Source organism: Heterodontus francisci, chromosome 3 (assembly GCF_036365525.1).
Source record: "Heterodontus francisci isolate sHetFra1 chromosome 3, sHetFra1.hap1, whole genome shotgun sequence".
Taxonomy (NCBI): domain Eukaryota; kingdom Metazoa; phylum Chordata; class Chondrichthyes; order Heterodontiformes; family Heterodontidae; genus Heterodontus; species Heterodontus francisci.
Window position 1 is genome coordinate 84666089 of NC_090373.1, and position 25830 is coordinate 84691918.

General features: G+C 41.4%; 2 protein-coding genes across 3 annotated transcripts in view; one reads left to right on the plus strand and one right to left on the minus strand.

The window, feature by feature from the left end:
• hadhab (hydroxyacyl-CoA dehydrogenase trifunctional multienzyme complex subunit alpha b) overlaps positions 1–1313 on the minus strand; it is a 90732-nt gene extending 89419 nt beyond the window's left edge. Inside the window, exon 1 of the mRNA XM_068024070.1 lies at positions 1187–1313. Coding sequence (XP_067880171.1) covers positions 1187–1265 — 79 coding nt within the window. The 5' untranslated portion in view covers positions 1266–1313. The remainder of the gene's footprint in view (positions 1–1186) is intronic.
• The window catches only part of hadhb (hydroxyacyl-CoA dehydrogenase trifunctional multienzyme complex subunit beta), a 41314-nt gene continuing 16787 nt past the window's right edge, over positions 1304–25830 (plus strand). The window contains exons 1-10 of one of the 2 annotated variants that reach the window (XM_068024073.1): positions 1304–1369; positions 3237–3320; positions 5510–5551; positions 5672–5768; positions 6297–6341; positions 6442–6541; positions 17348–17435; positions 17773–17960; positions 20408–20588; positions 25273–25394. In XM_068024073.1, the coding sequence (XP_067880174.1) occupies positions 3254–3320; positions 5510–5551; positions 5672–5768; positions 6297–6341; positions 6442–6541; positions 17348–17435; positions 17773–17960; positions 20408–20588; positions 25273–25394 (930 nt within the window). In that variant the 5' untranslated portion in view covers positions 1304–1369; positions 3237–3253. Of the gene's footprint in view, positions 1370–1505; positions 1636–3236; positions 3321–5509; positions 5552–5671; positions 5769–6296; positions 6342–6441; positions 6542–17347; positions 17436–17772; positions 17961–20407; positions 20589–25272; positions 25395–25830 lie in introns of those variants that run through there. The other variant, XM_068024071.1, reaches the window with a different exon arrangement.

Here is a 25830-nt window from a genome sequence, read left to right on the forward strand (position 1 = left end):
TCTGTCAATCTCTGCTTTAAACATACTCAATGACTGAGCTTCCAAAGCCCTCTGGGGTAGAGAATTCCAAAGATTCACAACCCTCTGAGTAAAGAAATTTCTCTTCATCTCTGTCCTAAGTGGCTTCCCCCTTATTTTGAAATTGTTTCCCCTGGTTCTGGACTCCCCAACCAGAGGAACCATCTTACCTGCATCTACCCTGTCTATCCCTTTAAGTATTTTGTTGATTTCAATGAGATCACCTCTCATTTTTCAAAACTCTAGAGAATACAGGCCCAGTTTCCCCAATCTCCCTTCATAGGACAGTCCCGCCATCCCAGGAACGAGTCTGGTGAAGCTTCTATGGCAATAATATCCTTCCCAAGATAAGGGGAATGACTAGTTAAATTGATTTTCAGTGGTATTGATTGAGGGAGACCACTGGCATAACACTGCTCTCTTTCAAATAGGACTATGGGATTTTTCACATCCATCTGAACTATAGAAATAGATAAACAGGTCTTCTATTCCACATCTCATTCATGCACACTGTATGTTAAACAATAAGTTATTCGTTCGTTACTGCATTGGTATGTCATTTGAGGAGTTGGGTTTGAACCCACAACTTTCTGACTCAAACGTTAATGCTGCCAACTGAACCAAACTAACAATTAAACTATTGAGATAGTATTGAAAATTACAAATATTTTAATGTGTAAATGAGTTCTGCACAGTTACGGCCTATAATAATATAAATTACAAGGAACTATTTGTCCTGTTTCTGGAGGTTGATCAGTTCCGCATCAAGTACGCCTCGACCAAAGCAAACATATCAGAGATAAAAACAGAAAAAGGCAAAATATCGAACACTTGAGAATCATCCCTTGGAGAAAGAAGCTATACATGTTTGTTTTTAAGGCAACGAATAATCGGTTTTCTTCTGATTGAAAAGACCAGTCTGTCATACACGGTGGCTACATTTTTATTCCAAAATCCAAGTAAACAGTACAGCCGCAAAGCCCGCTACATTGACTAGATTATATTGATAAATCCCCGCCAGCGGTAAACCGCCTGTTTTCAGAAGCCACTAAGTTTAGTCAGCTAAGTTATTGGAGGCCAGGGCGGAGACCCATCGGGACACAACAAATTGTTTATTTCCCGGCCATGAAATCTTTCAGTGACTAAGCGACATTTTACTGTGGTGTACCTGAGTAACGCAGATGCCTGAGTACCGAGAGCCGGTTCAGGATCCCCGCCGCCCGCATCTTCATTGCCATCGCCGCCATCTCCAACTCCGGCCCAAACCCCACCCCCAGCGCTGGGGACTTAACGACAGGAGGGGGATCCTCACTTACTGCCTGAACAAGACACCTGCCGCCTACGGCAAAATGCAAGTGATTCTAGCTCCTTGATAATTTATCACATGAATCTGCTCCACTGCAGGAGATATTAGTGTGCGGTGCGAGTGGAGATGGATGAAATGTGGCGAGGGTGCGGTCAGGCGGGGTTTGGGTTAGGCTGGGAGGGTCCTTGGGTTCCGTTGGGCTGCTAGTTTTACCGAGTGGAGGAAAGAAGGGGAGAGCCGGGGGAGCGAAGAGGGAAGTCCGGGGAGCAGAGAGTAAAGTGCAGGGAGCGGAGAGAGCCAGCAAATCCCGGGTAAAAGGAAGTCGAGAATCGAGTTTATGGACCGAAGACGGGGCCGCGGCTGCGGTTCCTAACCCCCCTCCCCCTGGTTTGGGGTCGGTGTGTGTAAAGGAAGGGCTGGGCTGTGAACCAACGCTGCAGTATTTTAAATTATTTTTTATGTGTGGTGTCAGTTATGGTGTAGAGTTGCGTGCGATAGTCAGCGAGTGAGGAGCGACTGTCTTGTCTGTGGGGCTGTCTGTCTCTCTGGCTATGCCGCACTTGGCCTGAAAAGTGCCTTTGAGCGGCAGTGTTTATACTGATGGTTTCATGGATGAGCGAACATCATGGATTCACTGTCAACTTTTGTTAATGTTTACGTGCTCCATACCTGTTGAAGTCCGATATATGATAGAACGGACTTCTGACAAAAGGAACTACTGTTAAATTATAGTACTGCGCTCAGCTTGGAAGCCTTTTCAGCATGATTTCTTTTCATCATTACATGTTACAGTATTTCCCCTACGCTGATTTTAAATAACCTGGTGATAACTAGGATAGCGTTAAGTCTGTTCATGTAAATTACATTGTTCCATAATTTAACTTGTTACCGTGATGTCACCCAACGGTGTCCAAACTAAGCTTACAACCTTGACCCTTGGTGCATTGGCCCTAAAAAGTCCAGGCAACATCTAGTCCTATTTGTGGTTGTATTTATTAGTCATTGGTTTATATTTGATTTTGTGGGTTTGGAGATTGTTTGTAAATGGTAAACTTTCTGCCTGGTTACCACAGTACACGCATAGTATTGCAGTGTCACAGGAGTAGGTGAGAGCTTCAAAGCCCATGATCATCTCTCTCTCACGCTTACAATCTCTCCACAATAGCTGAAGCTTCCTGGTCCTTTTCTATCTGTTTTTCATGTGATCTGAGTGTAATGTTGCATATTTTTGTCTATATAAGAGGATATGTCATGACAAATAATGATAAATGTTTTCATTCATGAGGTGACCATAACCAAGCTGTGACATTGCCATTACTACGGTGCTTGGTACATTTCTCACTCTATCTATTTTACCATGAAAAAAAATTGTTTCAAACTCAGGTTAAAAATCTGAATGCATAGAAATGGTTTACTTTCACTGAGCAAGTTTAACCACAGTGGTTAAGTAACGTTTTTATAATAGATGTTGATGGCCTTTTATGTTGATGTGTATTTCACCATGTAGCTTTTCCTAAAACTTTTGTTGTAATGTATGTTGGGAATACACCATGGTCGGCAGTGCAATAAAAGCATTTACACAAGTGAAGTTAAATAGATGACTTGGTCAGTCTCGTGAGTGAGATATTAATTGTATCTTTCTTTTGGGAGTGACATTCTGTATATTACAGGGGGGGGGGAAATTGTAATGGTATTCCTGTGAAGATGAAAGAGTTATTTTTTAAGCTGTAATATTACCATTCCCACATTGCTTGGTCATCATGCCAATCATTGTCTCCTTAGCCAGTCATCGTATATCCAGAAATTTGCTTGTGTGTTTGTTCAAATTACTGCTGTTGGGGGGGAAAAAATAAATAGACGTTCCTTATATTGTTATTGAGCACGTTGGTTAAAACCTGCTTTCTTTTAATAGGAATTAACCTTTTAATCATGGCTTCCATGTTGGTTCATGCATTCAAAAATGTCCCAACCAGCGTGTCATGGGCTGCAAAGTTAAGTAAGTATGTGTACAGTACTAGTTTGGAATATTCTTTATTTCCACAAAATAGTAATTGAGCTATGGCATATAACTGCCATTTCCTGCTCGTCTCTTTTTGGGATACCGAGATCCCACCCATTACTCATTATGACTCATCCAGGTGGGCGTACCTGCTACCAAAATTATATACTATGGCGGAGAGGAAAGATAGAAGTTTTGACATGCTTGTTGGCTCTTATTTGAAACGAGGAAAGAAAATATGCACATAAATCACAATCTCATCTTATTCAGAGAAAAATGAGGATGCTTGCTCAAAATATGTAAAAACAAAACTCACTTATTTTGAGGAAAAAAGCAATTCTTTCCATTGCTTTGTTACATTTAAATATATTACAGTTGGATCTGTGATCACCTTCAATATTTAATAGTTTGTAGAAACGTTTTCTACTTCGCCAATTTTGTATCTTTATTACCAGTATTGCACCTCATTCAATAATCTCTGTTGTATTAATATATGATATTGTCAGTGGTGGCATCTGCTGGACAGCTAATATATGAACCCATTGCATAGGAGAATGCAGGTTCACTTTCACTCACCCTGCTGAGTTTGCATACTTAGCTGTGCTGTTTGGGGAGGCATTAGGTGCCTTGCTATTAAAAGAGCATGAAGAGGGAAAATAATCTTTATCTTGTAAACAACTAAGTAAATGGCTGAGTGGCATGATTAAGATGTGAGAAGCTTCCCCCAGCTCTCTGCAGTTGTACCATCTGAGGATAAAATGGAGAGATGTAATGCCATTACATATTCACTATTCTCTTTCTCCTTATTTCACATTTCCGTACAAGGTTTTCATGTATTTTTTTATTTCTTGTCACACCAGTTAGTACAGTTTAGGGAAATAATTGCAAAATTGTGTGGCAATACTTGCTGATCTTATTACTGCTTCCCTGAAGTGGGCATCGCTGGCAAGACCAGCATTTATTATCCATCTCTAATTGCCCTTGATAAGGTGGTGGTGAGCCACCACCTTGAATACAACAGATTGTCTTGCTGGGCCTATTTCAGAGGGCAGTTAAGTGGATCTGGAATCGCATATAGGCCAGCCCAGGTAAGAACAGCAAATTTCCTTCCCTAAAGGGTATTAGTGAACCAGATGGGTTTTTGTGACAATCTGGTAGTTTCATGGTCACCATTACTGATATTAGCTACTGGTATGTAATTTGAGGTGCCATGTGAAATTACCAATTTTTTCACTCATTTAAAACTGCAAAAATGTTTCATACAATGAGTTTTATATTTGTATATTTAGAAATTTCCTTCAATTAAATATTGGGAAGACTGAAGCTATTATCTTTGGTCCCCGCTTGAAATTCCATTCCCTAGCTACCAACTCTATCCCTCTCCCGGGCAGCTGTCTGAGACGAAACCAAACTGTTCACAATCTTGGTGTCAAATTTGACCCCAAGATGAGCTTCCAACCACATATACGCGCCATCACTAAGATGGTCTATTTCCACCTCTATAACATCGCCCAACTCCGCCCTGCCTCCCCTCATCTGTTGCTGAAACCCTCATTTATGCCTTTGTTTCCTCTCAACTTGACTATTTCAATGCACTCCTGGTTGGCCTCCCACATTCTATCTTCTGTAATCTTAAAGGTCATTAAAACTCTGCTGCCCATGTCTTAATTCACAAGTCCCATTCACTAATTACCCTGTGCTCGCAGACCCTCATTGGTTCCCAGTCAAGCGATGCTTCAATTTTAAAGCTCTCACCCTTGTTTTCAAATCCTTCCATGGCCTCCTTCCCTATCTCTATAATCTCCTCCAGCCCCACAACCCTCCGAGATATCTCCACTCATCTAATTCTGCCCTCTTGAAAATCCCTGATTTTAATTGCTCCATCATTGGCAACCCTACCTTCAGCTGTGTGGGCCCTTAGCTCTGGAATTTCCTCCCTGAACCTTTCCAGCTCACTAGCTCTCTTTCCTCCTTTAAGATGCTCCTTAAACCTACCCCTTTGACCAAGCTTTTGGCCATCTGCCCTGATATCACCTTATATGGCTCAGTGCTTTATAATTCTCCTGTGAAGCCTTGGGACATTTTATTATGTTAAAGGAGCTATATAAAAATATAAGTTTTTTTACATCTGTAATGAGACAAATGAAATGTAATGTTTACTGATAACATCCTTCTTTTGAAACTAGATGCACGTTTGTTGAGCTCAGTATCTCATGCGCAGTCTCAAGGTACAGTGCTTTTATACTAATTTTTCAAATCATCGCTATGCATTTACTTACTGTATGCTTGACTTTGACTCTTAAAGTTTGTGACATAAGTTTACATTGTCTTGAAATTCTGCCAAACAGCACAATCAAGCAGTAAGAAAACTCTAGCAAAACCAGGGTTGAGAAATGTTGTCCTGGTTGAAGGTGTCCGAACTCCATTCTTGATGTCCGGTACCACGTATGTATTAATAATTAAGCGGTTTGAATCTGCATACCACACATAGTGCTGAAAGGCTTATTGTGGGGCTATCAGGTCATGTCTTTGATGAATCGAGCAATTTATCTTTGATTCTTCTTCTCTGCCTTTCCCTCCTTACCTCTTCTCCCCTGAGGATTGTCATTTATGCTGGTGTAAATTCAATTTGCAGCTGTGGCTTGAGTGCCTGTTGTTTGCATGTATTTGTATGTGTGCTTAATCATGGTAATCAATGCAGTTGATTCTTGTAATATCCTTATTCTGCACTTGCAGAATAAAAGTGAATAGTGGGAATACTGGCAAAGAAGTGTTGATAGAAGGAATATAATCCTTTTTAATTTGCTAGAGCTTTAAAAAGAAAATCTGCTTCTAGATAGTAGGCAAGTTGAATTTTCAAGTCATGAATGGTTTAGTGTCGTGTATAAATCTGTTTATTACCAGAATAGATATTTTATCTAACAGTTTAAAAACGTAATAACATGTTAATTTATAGAGTCTGTGCTCTTGTAGATATACAGATTTGATGCCACATGATTTGGCCAGAGCAGCACTACAGTAAGTGAGATGATCAAAGTTTGGAATTTTTGTATATACATTGTGTCCATTTCAGAATATTGAAATCTTATGGAAACTGACAAAATTATTATTTATGTAGGGGACTACTTACAAGGACCAGCATTCCAAAAGCAGATGTTGACTACATAGTGTTTGGTACTGTTATTCAAGAGGTCAAAACAAGTAATGTTGCTCGAGAGGTATGTGAGCATACTACAGTTTAAGATTGTTAGTTTTGTTTTTATATCTTTACTCATGATACAGCATGTCTTGTGACAGTTAACGCAATTGTAATGTTAAAAGATTGTTGTCAGCGTTTTTATACCAGACGTTTTCTCTAGTTCAGTGTCAGCACTCACTCATGTAAGTGGACCTCGCATATCCTACAATCCAGAGTGTACCTCTTTCTACCCAATATCTAGTTAAATGATAGCATGATTCACAGATTGTAACAGAGAACCCTTACTTCATATACCAACTATTACTACCACATGAGTGGTAAGCCAAAGCAAACCTAGACCTTAGTACAAGCTCATAGTATTCTTATCAACAGAAAGCTGTGTGTAGTTTTGAGTTAACCCTAGATATTTAACAAAATCTTTGAGACAGAAAGCAAAGTGTAGTGGATTATGGTTATATCTGTACCTGGATGCTTTTCTTTGTTGTCTGAGCATTGCAAGAATACAAGTTACAGAATTGAACATGGATGAAAATATTCTTTTGGACAATGGAGGAGTGTTTCTCATTACTGAGAGGGTGCAGAACATTTTATGGGGAAAGGGGAAAAGGCAGAGGTCAGGGGCAGAAGAAGGTTGAGGTCCTGCAGTCAGAGTTAAGGAGCTGGGAGGAAGTTAAAAAACAGGACCTCATGGGTAGTAATCTCTGAATTACTCCCAGTGCCATGGGCTAGTGAGAGTAAAAACTGGAAGTATGGCAGGTTAATGTGTGACTAGAGATATGGTACAGGAGGGACATTGGAACCAGTTCTGTGGCAGGAGGGACCTGTTCAAGATGGACAAGTTGCATCTGAACAGAGTTGGAGCCGATATCTCTGTGGGGGAAAGTTTAAATTAATTTGGTGGGGGTTTGGGCACCAAGTTGTAGTATTTAAAAAGGAGAAACAAGGTGCACAAAGGATAGGGAGAGACAATTAGAAATAATATAGAATTAGGTAGGATCATAGAAAGTACAAAGACTTCTATGTTAGCTTTAGAGTGTGTGTGTAAGTGCACAAGGTGTGATAAGATTGGTGAGTTGCAGGTGCAAATAGCCATTTGGGGATATGATGTAGTGGCAACAACTGAGACCTGACTCAAAAAAGGGGAAGATTGGCTGCATAATATTCCTGGGTGCAAGGTATTCAGGAAAGATTGGGAAAGAGCGGTAACAGTTTTAATTAAGAAAAATATTACAGTGCGAGAGAGAGAGAATGTCCTCAAAAGATCAAAGACACTATTTAAGAGTAGGTGGCCTTTAAAGAGGAGATGGTTTGGGTATAGTCTAGATAAATTTCCAAAAGGAAGAAAGGGAAAGAAACCAAATCCAGAACACCTTGGATGATGAAGGAGTTAGTGAGTAGGATGAACCAGAGAAAGTGAGCATACTACAGATGTCAGCTTGATACTATAAGGGAGAATATAAAAAGTGCAAAAGAGGCGTGAACAAGGAAATAAGAGGAGCAAAGAGAAAGCACGAGAATAGATTGGCGGCTAACGTAAAGAGGGATTCAAGGTCTTGTATGGGCATAATAGTAAAAGGGTTGCCAGGTAAGTGTTGGGCTGATTAGGGACCAAAATGAGGATCTATTGGAGGAAGAAGGCTGGAAATGTACTAATAAAAAAAAAAATCTACCCTGAACACACTTCAGAAACTCATCCCCCTCTATGCCATTTACACTATTGCTATCCTAGTCTATTTTGGGTTAATTGAAGTCCCCATTATCACTATATAGTTTTTACACCTCTCTGTAATTTGATTTTTCTTTGATGCGGTAACAGAGAGGGTGGATGAGGGCAGTGCAGTTGATGCTGTGTATATGGACTTCCAAAAGGCATTTGATAAAGTACCACATATTAAACTTGTTAGTAAAATTAAAGCCTATAGAATACAAGGGGCAGTAGCAGCTTTGATATAAAATTGGCTAAGGGATAGAAAGCAAAGTTATGAATGACTTTTTTTTTTGGACTGGAGGGAGGTATATAGTTGCATGCTTCACAGTTCAGTACTAGGACCACTGCCATTTTTGACATGCATTACTGACTTGGACTTGGACTTGGGAGGGTGGGGGGTGGCGGGTACAGACACAAATTTGAAATTTGCAGATGAGACGAAATTTGGAAATGTTGTGAACAGTGAGGAAAATAGTAAAAGACTTCAAGAGGAGAGAGTTGAGAGTAGTGGTAGTGGACCTGCTAGGAACCTACTACCGGGATTAGATAAAAGAGAGATCCAGGCTCAAGGCCTTCCATTTACCTGGAGAGAGTCGAGAGCGGCGACGGACCCTGCGAGGAACCTACTACCTCTACGCGCTGGAGTTTGGAAAAAAGGGGAAAAAAAATCAAATCCTGACATCACATGAAAGTAGTGAGTTGATTGGCTGGTGAGTATCGCTGCTTTGGGAGTTTGGTGACTGAGGGAATCTTAAAGGTCAACCTCTTTCTAAAAACCTGGTCTTGTCTACATTTAGCTAAAATTGATTTTTTTAAAAAAGGTTTAAGTTCCTTCCAGCCTTAGGCAGGGCAGTGCAGTTGATGTGTATACATGGACTTCCAGAAGGCGTTTGATACAGTGCCACACAACAGTCTTGTGAGCAAAGTTATAGCTCGTGGAATAAACGGGACAGTAGCAACACGGAATTGGCTGAGTGGCAGGAAACAGTAGTGGTTCATGGATGTTTTTCAGGCTGGAGGAAGGTTTGTAGTGGAGTTCCCCAGGAGTCAATGTTGGGACCCTTGCTTTTCCTGATATATACTAATAACCTAGATGTTGGTGCACAGGGCACAATTTCAAAGTTTGCAGATTATACAAAACTTGGATGCATTGTGAACTGTGAGGAGGATAGTGTAGAATTTCAGAAGGGCATAGACAAGTTGATGGAATGGGCGGACAGGTGGCAGATGAAGTTCAATGCAGAGAAATGTAAAGTGATACATTTTGGTAGGAAGAACATGGAGAAACAATATAAAAGTCTAAAGAGTGTGCAGGAGTAGAGAGACCTGGGTGTATATGTGCATAGGTCATTGAAGTAGCAGGACAGGTTGAAAGAACGATAAATAAAACACAGAGTATCCTCGGCTTTATTAATAGTGGCATAGAGTACAAGAGCAAGGAGGTTATGCTAAACTTGTATAGGACACTAGTTCATCTTCAACTGGACCATAGCGTCTAGTTCTGGGCACCGGGCTTTTTGAAGAATGTGAAGGCATTAGAGAGGGTGCAGAAAAGATTAACGAATGGCTCCAGGGTGAGGAACTTCAGTTATGATAGATTGGAGAAGTTGGGACTGTTTTCCATGGAGAAGAGAACGTTGAGAGAAGATTTGATAGAAGTATTCAAAATCATGAGGGGTCTGGACAGAGTAGATAGGGAGAAACTGTTCCCACTCATGAAAGGATCGAGAACGAGAGGGCACAGATTTAAAGTAATTGGTAAAAGAAGCAAAAGCGACAAGAGGAAAATCTTTTTCATACAGCGAGTGATTAAGGTCTGGAATGCACTTGTATGAAAAGGAAGAATGTGTCAGGTTACGGGGAGAAGGCTGGGGAGTGGCACTCGGTGACGTGCTCATTAGGAGAGTCTGCAGATATGATGGGCTAAATGGCCTCCTTTGGTGCTGTAACAATTCTGAGATTCCATGAAGCGCTGGACAGCAACTGTATTAGTTAATTAAGTAGCTAGTTTAATCTGATTTCTGTAACTGTAGGTACAGGGGAAGAAGCTGATTGGTGAGTAGCTGGTAAGTATTCTACTTATAATAAATAGTCTGTAAAGTTAAGGTATGGCAAGGCAGCGCAGCCAAGTGGAATGTGCATCCTGTGGCATGTGAGAAGTCATGGACACACAGTGTGTCGTAGACAGATGCATCTGCAGGAAGTGTCACCAGCTGCAGAAACTTGAGCTCTGGGTTTCTGAACTCAAGTGGCGGCTGGAGCCACTGTGGTGCATCTGCGAGGCAGCGAACTTCGTGGATAGCACGTTTAGGGAGGTGATGACACCACAGGTTAGCAACATGCAAGCAGAGAGGGAATGGGTGACCACCAGGTAGTCTGAGAACCAGGCAGGTAGTGCAGGGGTCCTCTGAATCTCACACGCTAACCATTTTACTATGTTCCATTTGTCATTTTCCATTACGATTTTCCATTTTTGATACTGGTGAGAGCGATGGTTCCTCAAAGGAGTGCAATCCGTGGCAGCACAGGTGGCTCAGCGGCACAGGAGTGGAGGAAGAAGAGTGAGAGAGCGATAGTGATGGGGGATTCATCAGTTAGGGGAACAAACGGGTATTTCTGTTGCCATAGACGTGACTCCAGAATGGTATGTTGCCTCCCTGGTGCGAGGGTGAAGGATGTCATAGTGGCTGCAGGACATTCTTCTGGGGGAGAGTGAACAGACAAAGGTAGTGGTCTACATTGGCACCAGTGACATAGGTAGGAAGAGAGATGAAGTCCTGAAAGCAGATTTTAAGGAGCTAGGAAAGAGATTAAAAAGCAGGACCTCAAAAGCAGTAATCTCAGAATTACTCCCAGTGCCACGCGTTAGTGAGCATAGGGTGAGGAAGATTGAGCGATTGGAAAACATGGCAGGAGAATTGCTGCAGGAGGGGGGGCATCAGATTTCTATGGCATTGGGACCGGTTCTGGGGTAGGTGAGATTTGTACAAGATGGACGGGTTGCACCTTAGCGGGACCGGAACTAACATCCTCATGGAGATTTGCTACTGCTGTTGGGGAGGGTTTAAACTAGATTGGAAGCATGATGGGAATCTGAGAGGGAGCTCAGATTGGAGGGAAACAAAACTGGTAACAAAGTTTTTTTTGTATTCATTCATGGGATGTGGGTGTGACTGGCCAGGCCAGCATTTATTGCCCATCCCTAATTGCCCTTGAGAAGGTGGTGGTGAGCTGCCTTCTTTACCGCTGAAGTCCATGTGGGGTAGGGACACCCACAGCGCTGTTAGGAAGGGAGTTCCAGGATCTTAACCCAGCGACAGTAAAGGAACGGCAATATAGTTCCAAGTCAGGATGGTGTGTGACTTGAAGGAAAACCTGCAGGTGGTGGTGTTCCCATGCATTTGCTGCCCTTGTCCTTCTAGTTGGTAGAGGTCACGGGTTTGGACGGTGCTGTCTAAGGAGCCTTGGTGCATTGCTGCAGTGCATCTTGTAGATGGTACACACTACTGCCACTGTGCGTCAGTGGTGGAGGGAGTGAATGTTTGTAAATGGGGTGCCAATCAAGCGGGCTGCTTTGTCCTGGATGTTGTCGAGCTTCTTGAGTGCTGTTGGAGCTGCACCCATCCAGGCAAGTGGAGAGTATACCATCACACTCTGGACTTGTGCCTTGTAGATGGTGGACAGGCTTTGGGGCGTCAGGAGGTGAGTTACTCGCCGCAGGATTCCTAGCCTCTGATCTGCTCTTGTAGCCACAGTATTTATATGGCTAGTCCAGTTCAGTTTCTGGTCAATGGTAGCCCTGAGGATGTTGTTAGTGGGGGATTCAGCAATGGTAATGCCATTGAATGTCAAAGGGAGATGGTTAGATTCTCTCTTGTTGGAGATGGTCATTGCCTGGCACTTGTGTGGCACGAATGTTACTTGCCACTTATCAGCCCAAGCCTGGATATTGTCCAGGTCTTGCTGCATTTCTACACGGACAGCTTCAGTATCTGAGGAGTCACGAATGGTGCTGAACATTGTGCAATCATCAGCGAACATCCCCACTTCTGACCTTATGATTGAAGGAAGGTCATTGAATGAAGCAGCTGAAGATGGTTGTGCCTCGGACACTACCCTGAGGAACTCCTGCAGTGATGTCCTGGAACTCAGATGATTGACCTCCAACAACCACAACCATCTTCCTTTGTGCTAGGTTTGACTCCAGCCAGTGGAGGGTTTTTCCCCCTGATTCCCATGTTCTTCTTCTATTCCCATTGACCTTAGTTTTGCTCGGGCTCCTTGATGCCATACTCGGTCAAATGCTGCCTTGATGTCAAGGGCAGTCACTCTCACCTCACCTCTTGAGTTCAGCTCTTTTGTCCATGTTTGAACCAAGGCTGTGATGAGGTCAGTAGCTGAGTAGCTGAGTGGCCCTGGCGGAACCCAAACTGAGCGTTACTGAGCAGGTTATTGCTACGTAAGTGCCGCTTGATGGCACTGTTGTTGACACCTTCCATCACTTTACTGATGATTCAGAGTAGGCTGATGGGGTGGTAATTGGCCGGGTTGGACTTGTCCTTTTTGTGTACAGGACATACCTGGGCAGTTTTCCACATTGCTGGGTAGATGCCAGTGTTGTATCTGTGCTGGAACAGCTTGGCTAGGGGCGCGGCAAGTTCTGGAGCACAGGTCTTCAGTATTATTGCCAGGGTATTGTCAGGGCCCATAGCCTTTGCAGTATCCAGTGCCTTCAGTTGTTTCTTGATATCACGCGGAGTGAATTGAATTGGCTGGAGACTGGCATCTGTGATGCCGGGGACTTCAGGAGGAGGCCGAGATGGATCATCCACTCGGCACTTCTGGCTGAAGATTGTTGCAAATGCTTCAGCCTTATCTTTCGCACTGATGTGCTGGGCTCCACCATCATTGAGGATGGGGATATTTGTGGAGCCACCTCCTCCAGTTAGTTGTTTAATTGTCCACCACCATTCACGGCTTGATGTGGCAGGACTGTGGAGCTTAGATCTGATCCGTAGGTTATGGGATCGCTTTGCTCTATCTATCGCATGCTGCTTACGCAGTTTGGCACGCAGATAGGCCTGTGTTGTAGCTTCACCAGGTTGACACCTCATTTTGAGGTATGCCTGGTGCTGCTCCTGGCATGCCCTCCTGCACTATTCATTGAACCAGGGTTGGTCTCCTGGCTTGATGGTAATGGTAGAGTGAGGGAGATGCTGGGCCATGAGGTTACAGATTGTGGCTGAGTACAATTCTGCTGCTGCTGATGGTCCACAGCGCCTCATGGATGCCCAGTTTTGCATTGCTAGATCTGTTCAAAATCTATCCCATTTAGCACGGTGGAGGGTATCCTCAATGTGAAGGTGGGACTTCGTCTCCACAACGACCCTGCGGTGGTCACTCCTATCAATACTGTCATGGACAGATGCATCTGCGGCAGGCAGAGGATGAGGTCGAGTATGTTTTCCCCTCTTGTTGGTTCCCTCACCACCTGCCGCATACCCAGTCTAGCAGATATGTCCTTTAGGACTAGGCTAGTCTGCAGGTGCAGCAAGCAATTAAGAAGGCAAATGGTATGTCGGCCTTCGTTGCAAGGGGTTTTGAGTGCAGGAGTAAAGAAGTCTTGCTGCGATTGTATAGAGCCTGGGTGAGACCGCACCGTACAGTTTTGGTCTCTTCATCTAAGGAAGGATAAACTTTCCATAGAGGGAGTGCAATGGAGATTCACCAGACTAATCCCTGGGATGGCTGGATTATTTTAGGACGAGAGATTGAGGAAACTGGGCCTCTATCGCGTTTCGAAGAACGCGAGGTGATCTCATAGAAACTTACAAAATTCTTACAGGGTGTGACAGGGTGGATGTAGATAGGATGTTTCCCCTGACTGGTGTCTAGAACCAGGGGAGATCGTCTCAGAATAAGGAGTAGGCTATTTAAGACTGAAATGAGGAGGAATTTCTTCACTCAGAGGGTGGTAAATCTTTGCAATTTTCTACCCCAGAGGGCTGTGGAAGCTGAATCATTGAGCATGTTCAAGACAAATTGATAGATATCTGGATACCAATGACATCAAAGGATATGGGGATAGCGTGGGAAAGTGATGTTGAGGTAGATGATCAGCCACAATCTAATTGAAGCGGAGCAGGCTCGACTGGCTGGCCTACACCTGTTCCTATATTCCTATGTTCCTAGGACATAGACAGGTTCGTGGAATGGGCAGACATTTGCCAGATGAAACTCAACAGAAAATAGCTTGTGGTGATACATTTTAGTAGGAAGAATGAGGAGACCATACATACTAAATGGTCCAATTTTAATGGAGGTGCAAAGCGAGAGAGAGACCTTGAGGGTATTTGTGTACAAATCTTTCAAGGTGGCAGGACTGGTCAACAAAGCAGTTAATTAAGACATGGGAACCTAAGCTGTATAATTAGAGGCATAGTGTACAAAGTTGTGCTAAACCTACATAAAATGTTAGTTCATCTGCAGCTGGAATATTGTGTCCAATTCTAGGTACCCCACTTTAGGAAGGACGTGAAGGCTTTGGAGCGGGTCCAGTAGAGATTCACTAGAAATGGTTCTAGGGATGTGGGGCTTCACTTATATGGATAGATTCAAAGCTGGGAGTATTCTCTTCAGAGCATAGAAGGCTAAGAGGAGATTTGATAGAGGGGTTTAAAATAATGAAGGGTTTAAAGAGAGTAAATAAACTATTTCCAATACAAAGGTCAGTAACGCAAGAGCACAGGTTTAAGGTAATTGGCAAGAGAACCAAAGGCAACATAAGGAAAAACTTTATTGCAATTGGTTAGGATTTGGAATGCATGGTGGCTACAGATTCAATAGTAGCCTTCAAAAGCGAATTGGATAAATAGCTGAAGGAGAGAAATTTACAGGGAATGAGCAGGGGGAGTGGGACTAACTAGATTGCTCTTCGAAAGAGCTGGCACAGAATTGATGGGCCGAATAGCTTCCTTCTGTGCTGTGTTATTCTATGATTCGATGATCTTTACTTTCCTCATGTTCTGTTGTAGCCAATAAATGAAAAATGCAGCAGTGGCCACTTTCTTTTCCTGTTTGTAGGTGAGCTGAGCACTCTGCCATCCTGGACAGGTTGGCTGTGCAGCTTTCAATCACTGACCTTCCCCCGATATTAGAAAATAAGGCTTGGCTGAAATCACTGCTCAAGATGAGAAAGTGTTAGGGAATGGAATGTTTTTCCATTTTCGTGCGTAAAGGTGACAAAACTATTGATTAAATAGTCTTTCCTGTTTAGTTAGTATACTTCGAAGAAAACACTTTTTGTGCTGCTAGTGGGAAGCCTCATTTGCGAAGAACACATTTCAGAAATTCTGATAGATGCTGAGAGTGATTTTTAAAAATTGTTTAAACATAATGGCCAGAAAGCTGTGTGTAGCATGTGCTGGAATTTTCTATATACGTGCTCAATTGATGAGACTTGCCACTGGTAGTACAGTTTGGAAAATTACAACTCTAGAGTCCATAAAATGGCCATTTTTGAACGCTAAAAAAAGGAGGGACATTAACAATAAATTTATGATGGACTGGTTGTACTGAATTGATCTAATATTTTGAGAAAATCATGGAATGTATAAAGGGAATACAATGGATATTGTATATATGGATTTGCAGAAGGAATTTGATAAGGGGTTGCATAAGTTTGTTATGAAAACAAAGATATATTAAAGAGAATGTAATTGCATCATTAGAGTGTAGCTGGAAGACAGAAAGCAAAGCGTTGTGATAAATTGATGTTTTTTGCTTGAGATGTAGGTAGTGGTGTGCTCAGAAATCTTTGCCTGTATGTTTTTGTTTATTTCTGAAAATGTTTTGGACACAAGCGCAAGAGGATTGCCAACAAGGTATTCTGATATCAAATGAGGGAGAATGCAAGAGACTGCAGGACGATGATAGGGGTTAGTGGTTTGGACAGATAAGTAGCAGGTGCAGTTTATTACAAGTAACATCTGAAGTGGTATAATCTGGGGGGGGGTGGGGGGAGGCGAGGGAAGAACCACACTGCTACCAGAATGGAGGAACCGAAAGATTGAGTAACGCAAATACATAATTTTTTAAAGATGGACATTCAGGGCATTGAAAAGGCCAAAAAAAGGGATTCTGGGTTTTTATACACAGGGGTATTGCATATAAAAGTAAAGAAGTAGTGTTGCATTTTTATGAGGCATCAGTTAGGCTGAAATTGGTGCATGCAGTTCTGGGCTACCTATTGCAGGAATGAATGATATTAGACATACAGAAAAGATACAGCTAAGATTCACTAGAATGACACCAGATATGAGATTTGATATGCAAAAGAGCTTGAAAAATTGGGACTCTAATTCATGAGAAGGAAAAAAAGGTAAGGGGCAGTGTTATCAGTAAACTACAGGTGTGTTCAGCCGCACAGCAGCCTGGAAAGTACGGTGCAAGCCGCTGGGGTTAAGTATCGCACATGTGTGGCTGTACAAAAAACCTTTAAACATAATGCGCATTGAGAGAACTTACCTCATAAAACCATGAAATTTTACAGGGAACATTGCTCGGGGGATCTAATAGGTTTTCCAAAGTATTGCGAGGGCAGATTGTAACAGTTTGTTTCCACTGATTGGTGAATCGGCAATGAGACCAGAGTTGGGATTATCACTAAAAGACTGAAGGGGAAGTTGGTAGAAATATTTCTACGTGGTTATTGAGGCAGAGACCATTATACTTAAAAAGGAATTTGATAAACATTTGAAAAGAGAGAATATCGGGAAAGACAGCTTCATTTGGCTCCTTCTGTGCTGTGAGTTTAGTGATATTTAACAGGTCAGATATAGTTTGCTCATAAGTGCAAAGTTTTCTCTACATTGTTCCAATAATGTGGCTTAACTCCAGATTTTTGAAGAACATCTCTAACTGTACCAGGTTTTATGAATCATGCATAATTTTTGTAATTCTCTTAGTACAAAGAATTCCCCAATAAAATAAATGTTACAGGGACTGAGTTAACTCCACTTGACTCATGAAATGGATATATTTCATATTATCACTCAAATGTCATATTATTGTTTCTGTTCCTTCATTTACACAGGGTTGCTGTTCTTTTTTTTACAGGCTTCACTTGGAGCAGGATTTTCAGATAAAACTCCATCCCACACCGTTACCATGGCTTGCATTTCCTCAAATCAGTCAATGACCACAGGCAAGTGCAAAGGAATTTGATAAACATTTGAAAAGAGAGAATATCGGGAAAGACAGCTTCATTTGGCTCCTTCTGTGCTGTGAGTGGTGCAGTGTCAGAAGGCTGGCCAATGTTAACTGGTAGTCATAAGTTCAACTTCCTTGGAAATTGTTTGTATGCCTTTCTTTGGGACAGGATTCCATTCGTAAAAATCAGTTGGTTTTCTCAAGCCTCCTGAATAAAGTATTTTTAAGAGTATGGACTACAACTTGGACCAGCTTTTCCGAAATTTTATTTTTGGAGTAGAACTTTTTTAATTTTCTCCTGAAGTGTTTATGTTGTTGCATTTGTGTTGCAGCTGTTGGCTTAATTGCCTCTGGTCAGTGTGAAACGGTGATAGCTGGTGGCGTGGAGTTCATGTCAGACGTTCCCATTCGTCACAGCAGGAAAATGAGGAAGACTTTACTTTCACTTAATAGAGCTAAAACAATTGGACAGACATTGTCTCTCCTCGGAAAAATTCGCCCAGACTATTTTGCTCCTGAGGTATTGATACAATGCATTTTTGCACTAAGGTGGGCAAGAAAACAGTTGTAGGTTTCAAAATGTTCCCATATCGATATAAAACAGCTATTTGAGCTTGTTTCAGTTTATATCAAGCCTTATGTCTAATTGTACCGGGTAAAGACCTAACCTTGAAGTGAAATTTCTCCCATGTGGAAACAACTGAAACCAAGTTTCAAATATTAACACCTGAGATTGATTTTATGCCAGTTATCACAGTTCAGCTACTGATAGACCAGACTACAGGAGGTGGATTACCAACACTCCTTAAGTGCTACTATTGGGAAATGTAAATGGATGCTGCTCACAGTGACACCTGTCATTTCATCTGGTTGCCCATATTGGCCACTGATGCAGTTTTCACAGTACAATCACTATCCGTTAGACCGAGAATGAAAGCCACTTGTAGCCTTTAAACTACTGTTTAATGGGACTAAAAGCAGACAAATCCCCTGGAACAGATGGCCTACATCCTAGGATTTTAAAAGAGGTGGCTGCAGAGATAGTGCATTCATTGGTTTGATCTTCCAGAATTCTAGATGCTAAAGTAGTCCCCGTGGATTGGAAGGTAGCAAATGTAACCGTGCTGTTCAAGAAAGGAGGGAGAAAGAAAACCAGGAATTATAGGCCGTTAGCTTGATGTCAGTAATAGAATCTATTATTAAGGACGTACTAACAGGGCACTTGGAAAATCAAATATTTTATGAAAAAATTGTGGCTCATGGGGTTGGAAATAATATATTTGCATGAGACAGAAAAAAGAGTAGTAATTTTATTTTCAGGATGGCAGGGTGTAACTAATTAAGTGCTGCAAGGATTAATGATCCTCTGTTTACAATCCAAGTTTGTTAATGATACAAAGCTAAGTGTGAAAGTACTGTGAGGAGGAAGAGGTTGCAAAGGGTTATAGATGGTTAAGTGCTTTGGCAAGTAGATTGCAGATGTTGTATAATGCGGGGATGTGTGAAATTATCCATTTTGGTAAGAAGAATGGAAAGGCAGAATATATTTTAAAAAGTGAGACACTAGTAAATGTTGGTATTCAGAGGGATTTGCAGGTCCTTGTACAGGAAAGTTAGTATGCTGGTACAGCAAGCAATTAGGAAAGCAAATGGCATGTTAGCCTTTCTTACAAGGGGGTTGTAGTCGAAGAGTAAGGATGCATTGCTTTAATTATGTAGGACTTCCATGAGACCACACCTTGTGTACTGTGTATAGTTTTGGTCTCCTTGCCTAAGGAAGGATATACTTGTCTGAAGGAGGGGTTGCAATCAAGGTTCACTAGATTGATTCCTGAGATGTCAGGACTGTCCTATGAATAGAGAGTGAGTAAAATGGGCCTATATTTGGAGTTTATAAGAATGAGAAGTGATCTCATTGAAACACATAGAATTCTGAGAGGGCTTGACAGGGTGAATGCTGAGATGCTGTTGTTTCTGGCTTAGAGAGTCTGGAACTAGGTGGCATAGTCTCAGGATAAGGAGTTGGTTATTTAGGACTGAGGAGACATTTTTCTCTACCCAGAGAGGTGCAGATGCTTAGGCATTGAGTATATTCAAGACTGAGATCAATAAATTATTGGGCACAAATGAAATCAAGGGATATGGGAATAGGGCAGGAAAGTGGAGTTTGTGTAAAAATTCAACCATGGACTTATAGACTGACAGACTAGGCTTGAGAAGCTGTATGGTCTTCTACTCCTGTTTCTTATGTCACTATGCATGTGCAATTATTAATTGCTATTAGTATAGAATCCATTTCGTAGTGCAAATGGAGCAGATTCCACTGCAGCAGGACCTGCAATATCTTACAGCACCACTGCTACATTAAGCTGTTTTGTAATGCAAAGGAGGCACTGGATACAAAGTACTTATATAGCTTGATTTTGTTTTTCTGTTTTCCCACACCATTTTTTGCAAAAACACAACATAATCCTACTGTGAACTTCCATAATCCCTGAAAAGAATTTAAATTGCTTAGATCTGTATAAAGGTGTTTTACATCTATGGTAAAATGTGCAACTATAACCTGTAATGGACACTGATGTAGACAAATATGAATATGTTTCCTTACTTGGCTACAAAAATGTTATACAGTCGACTGTTAGCTTGAGTGTTTTTTAAACCTCTTTTGAAAAGTTGAATGTCGATCCTCATGGTTTATGACTTTTCCAAGTTGCCTTCCTTTAAATTTGGGTGAAAATGATGATGGTGAGGTCAAGAAAACTTTTGAATGTAGGATAAGGATGGAGTTTTTTTGTAAATGCTGCCTTAAAGTCTATGAATTGCCTGTGGTGGGAATTGTCTTTCTGGTTAAAGATCAGATCCTAATTTATGCAGCAGGCACTGATTAGAATAGTGCAAACTACATAAATATGTATTTCAGTCAAAAACATAACTTTAAACTTTGTCATATAATCATTTCTCCAGCTCCCGGCTGTAGCTGAGTTCTCTACCAGTGAGACTATGGGCCACTCCGCAGATAGACTTGCAGCAGCATTTGGTGTATCACGTGCAGAACAAGATGAATTTGCTTTGCGTTCCCATGTTTTGGCCAAGAAAGCAGAAACTGAGAAGCTACTTAAGGATGTCATCCCATTCAAAGTGCCAGGTAATTATCTTAGCTGAAGTCTTTAGCAAACCATTTAACTGAAAATTACACTTTGGTCAAATACTATTAACTGTAACTACTTGCCTTTAGGTTGCTCCTCTGTGCATTGTTAAAGAACTTTACTTTTAAGAGTGTTTTATCACATTTACTAGTCTTTTTTATTTTGGGGACACGATCAGCACAAGAATTGTAGTGGTTCAAGAACATCCATCACCACTGTCTAGGGCAGCTAGGGATTGGGCAATAAAGGCTGCCGTGCTCGTGTCATCCACGTTCTGGGAACAAGTTTTTAAAAATATCCTTATTTACTTTGGCAAACCAATAAAGTACTTTTCAAATATAAAATAAAATAAAAACAAGAAATGCTGGAAATACTCAGGTCTGGCAGCATCTATGGAGAGAGCAGCAGTGTTTCAGGTCAGTGACCCTTCATCAAAACTGGCAAAGTTAGAAATGTAATAGGTTTTAAGCAAATAAAGTGGGGGTGGGGCAAGAGATAACAAAAGTGACAGGGTCTCCGAGAATAACTGACCAGGAGGTCATGGAGCAAAGGCAAACAGTATGTTAATGGTGTGTTGAAAGACAAAATGTTAGTGCAGAGAGGGTGTTAATGGACAGAAAATGAACAGCCGAGCCCAAAACATGAAGAAAACTGGGCAGGCACATGGTAAGAAAAATGCATGATGAAACAAACTTTAAAAAAAAATAATTGAAAATATAAAGGGAGGCTCTGAAATTATTGAACTCAATGTTCAGTCTGGCAGACTGTAGCGTGCCTAATCGGTAAATGAGATGCTGTTCCTCGAGCTTGCGTTGATATTCACTGGAACACTGCAGCAAGCCCAGGACAGATACGTGGACATGAGAGCAGTGGGGTGTGTTGAAACGGCAAGCAACCAGAAGCTCAGGGTCATGCTTTCGGACTGAGCAGAGGTATTCCGCAAAGCGGTCACCCAATCTGCATTTGGTCTCCCCAATTTAGAGGTGACCACATTGTGAGCAACGAATACAGTATACTAATTTGAAAGAAGTACAAGTAAATCGCTGCTTCACCTGGAAGGAGTTTTTGGGACCTTGGATAGTGAGGAGAGAGAAGGTAAAAGTGCAGGTATTACAACTCCTGTGGTTGCATGGGAGGGTGCCGTGGGAAGGTAAACGAGGTGTTGGGGTAATGGAGGAGTGGACCAGGGTGTCTTTTCACGTCTAGTCACTGTTGTACTGTGCGAAATTGCAGCCGCCAGCTTGTATTGGGTCCCACAAACAGCAACACAATGAGATAATTAACATAATATATTTTAGGTGTTGATTAATATTGATCATGGCACCAGGAGAATTGCCCTGGTATTAATAAAGATGTTATGACAATGATCAGTGTTTGAATATTGTGCACACGCTTTGGATTAGTGCATTTTTCAGATTACTGGCTGTAGTGTGCTGCTTTGGCTTTCTGGTGTGTAGGAACATAAGTGAATATTTTAAGCGTAATATATTGCAATTTGAAGGAGAAAATATAAGTTGCAATAAAGAGCATTGCTTTGTTGCTGTTCAATTCTGTACCACTCACATACTTTCTTGCATGAAAGTTCTATAAATTTTCTTACGCCAAAATTATTCAAATGAAATCCTAGAATATCTAAAATAAAAACAGAAAATGTTCAATAGGTCAGGCAGCATCTGTGGAGAGAGTAACTGTTAATGTTTCAGGTCGATGACCTTCTGTCATATCATCTTATAATGTAACATGAATATTCAACCTATGCCAGTTATTTTCCCCAACTGATTTCTTTGGTTTCAGTAAAACAAACACACACATCATCTATTATTCATTTTCTCAATGAAAATAAAATAAGCTATCTGTCTTCGTAACTTAAGAGTCTTAAGCAAAAGAATTATTCATGCTTGAACCCTGTCTAATGAAATGGTGCCTTTTTCACACTGTATTACAAACTCATTCTCACCAGTCATCTAGAGCAGGTTTGAATAACCTGTTCCAACCTGTAATCAAATTTCATCCTCGTTCTTAATTTACTTTCTTGGTAAGGGTTTTAATTTAACCAGAAAGAAAATAATAAATAAAAAAAATAGTCCCAGATTCTTTTTCCTTTTCAGCCTTTGCTAATACAGTTTCCAAATAGCAGTCCTTGATTCCCTCATGCCCTTTTAAGGGAAGGTATTCTGCTATATCTATTCCCCACAAGTCCACCTTTTACAAAAAAAAAAGGTGTTCCTGATTTGATCTTTTGACTTAATTATTTTTAACAGAACAAAATTTGAGTGGGCAAACCCCTCCCCACCCACCTGAAATTTCAGTAATATCACCCTTTTAAGAGGAGGTAGTTGGAGGTGTGCCAATAGGGTAAATCAGTTCACTGTCCTACTTACAATGAGGCCTTTTCTTTGTATGCCTATGGCTAGATTATACTGCAGACTCCTGGGAGGTGAAATTGGGTTCTGTAGTACCTTTCTTTTGGGCGCTACATGGTCTCAAAGTATGAAAATGGCATCTGGTGCATGCACACACTTCCAATGGGAATGGCTACAGACGCCATATTTGTAAAGGGGATTTTGAATCCATACCTAATGACTGTTGGCAGCATGCAGAGCTTGTAAATCATGATTTGCTGATTTGGTGCCAGCGCTATTGTTAGGAGCTCCATGTTTCAGTCGACACACTCTCTTAACTTCACACAACCTAAAGCTATGTTAAATGGCATAAAGGACCCCCACTCCCCACCAGTGGTTAGTTCCTCTTGCTGTTGCTGCAAATCTATGCACTTTGAGTGCTTTTCCATACTTGTCAAATAAATCAGTAGTCAGCAGGGTGGTCAGATGATGAAGTCTCTTTGTACACTGGACTTCAAAGCAATGGTAGCAGCAACATGAGCTGCTGCCACAGCAGCTCAGAATGCATGACAGCAGTCTGAGCTTCCACTGCTGTACCAGGACATTGGTGGACATTGTTACTGTACTCAAAGCTGCATCATGGTTAGCTCCACAGATATGTTGATGGAGGCAGCCACCCATTCCATGTTGGAAAGACTGGCTCCACACTCTGCACAAAACCCTGCGCCAAGTTGGCGCAAGACTGTACCATGCTCCTTGACATGATACGCAGGCTTCCCAGTGAACCAAGCATTTGGGTGTGTACACCCATTAGTCGCCTTCTGTACAAAAGCAAAATACTGCGGTTGCTGGAAATCAAAGAAAAACAGAAAATCCTGGAAATACTCAGGTTAGGCAGCATCTGTGGAGCAAACGTTTTAGGTCTGGAAGGCCTCTGGATCCCTTGCGGATACTAGATATCTCTCCAGATCTTCCACCAAGGCCTTCAGTGTACTGTTCGAAAACCTTGGTGCATGCTCTCTGCCATGGTCAACCATTGTTAATTCTTCCACAGCACAATATTCAGAATGATTTGAACAATCCCAGCATCCACAATGCATGTCCCTTTAAAATTGTTCAATTGTGCTTGCCACTAACAAAATTGGGCAACCTGCTGATCGCTGCAGCCACTGAGCAACACAAGGAGTGTTGGCTGCATGCGGCAATCATGGAAATGAGCAGGTAGCATGAAGTTGGCATCCTGCCTGAAGTACAGTCAATGGGTTTGGGTTAATCCTGTATCGTAATCCCTACGTCCATTTTCTGGGGTTATCCAATTTAACCCCTGATATCTGATTGTGAATGCTAAGCAACAAGAAACCTGTTAAATCCTTAAATCCCTAGATGGGAGACTGCCTGGAAATAACGGGGGCAGTGGTTTTATCTGCAATAGTGGGCCCTCCAATCAGACTTCTTAACAGAACCACTGAGTGGCTTATTAAAAAACAAGCCTTCCTGGTCATTTGCTCCTTGACCTGGCCAAATCTGTCATCCACAGGTCCAGGATGCACAAGATCGCTGGTCAGGAATTCGCTGCTTTTGAACAATAGTTTACAACCAGATAACTCTATAACCCTTAAACACTGGGCACTAAAAGTTTTGATTATTTGTTCATGCTTATCTCTGAGACAAATTGCAGTTAATTACAAATTGAGGCAATATTGTGTTCTGGAATTAGCCCATTAGGAACTCAGTTGATAGTGATCAAAATTATTTCATGCAAAATTATTTCATGCAGGATTTCTCTAGTCCTTTTTTATTTACCTATTTTTAAGTATACTGTACTTATAGTACTTGTTTTCCTCCACCCACTGTCCATTTTGGAGGTGGACCTACAAAATTTACTGATTTCAAAGGCCAGTTTTTCAAGCAATCAAAACAGAAATTTGACCTGTTCATATCATTAAAGCTACCATGCATTTTTGGCACTCATTGCTGAATTTATGAAACATGACAGTGGAGTTGTCAGTAGCCCAAGTAAGCAAATGCATCAACATGGGTTTTCTTATTAATATTACTTTAAGGGGATAGAAATACTAGCTGTGAAATGTATCAATTTCCCTCAGGCTGTTAGTCTGTGTATCCCCCAGCAATCTGGCTCAGCTAGTTGCACAAAACTTTGCCACCTATAATAAATCTTTTTGCGTGTTAAGACTGTGTATCGAAGCAGGTAAAAGGATTGTAATTCCCATCAAACAAATTGTTGCTTGCTGGGGAGGGGGGGAAAAGTGGATTTTTATGGCGAAGCAACTTGGAATAGATTTAAATGAATGATTTATTTATGTATTTTGTTTTAAATTAGGCCGTCACACTGTCACCAAAGACAATGGAATTAGACCATCATCGCTTGAACAGCTGGCTAAATTGAAGCCAGCATTTATCAAACCACATGGAACCATTACTGCTGCCAACGCTTCGTTTCTGGTAATAACGTACAGCAAGGCAATAATTATATTAACTTACTGAAGAGAGATGAATGACTGATTAGGGAGAGGAAAGTGACTTTACAGCACTTTATTGGATTCTTTCTTGCTTGTTATCATGCGCACACACATTCATGTCAGTTACTACTTTTTCTGAAAGCTTCTAGAATGTACAATAGAGAGGCATAAGCCACTCCAAGTACATTATTATTTTAAAAGAATTTTTTGACGTCTATCTAATTACATCATTCTATTTCATTTGGTCATTTTGAAACTTTGGATACAGATGGGAGAGGCTGAGGTACTTGTGTTGGCAAACATTCTAAATATTGACAACATGCAAATGGCTCTTCACCTAATATAAATACAACTGTCCAATCTCCTTTCGTTTCATGACATTTTCAAAAGATTTATCTGTGACTGACTTTATGCCAGTA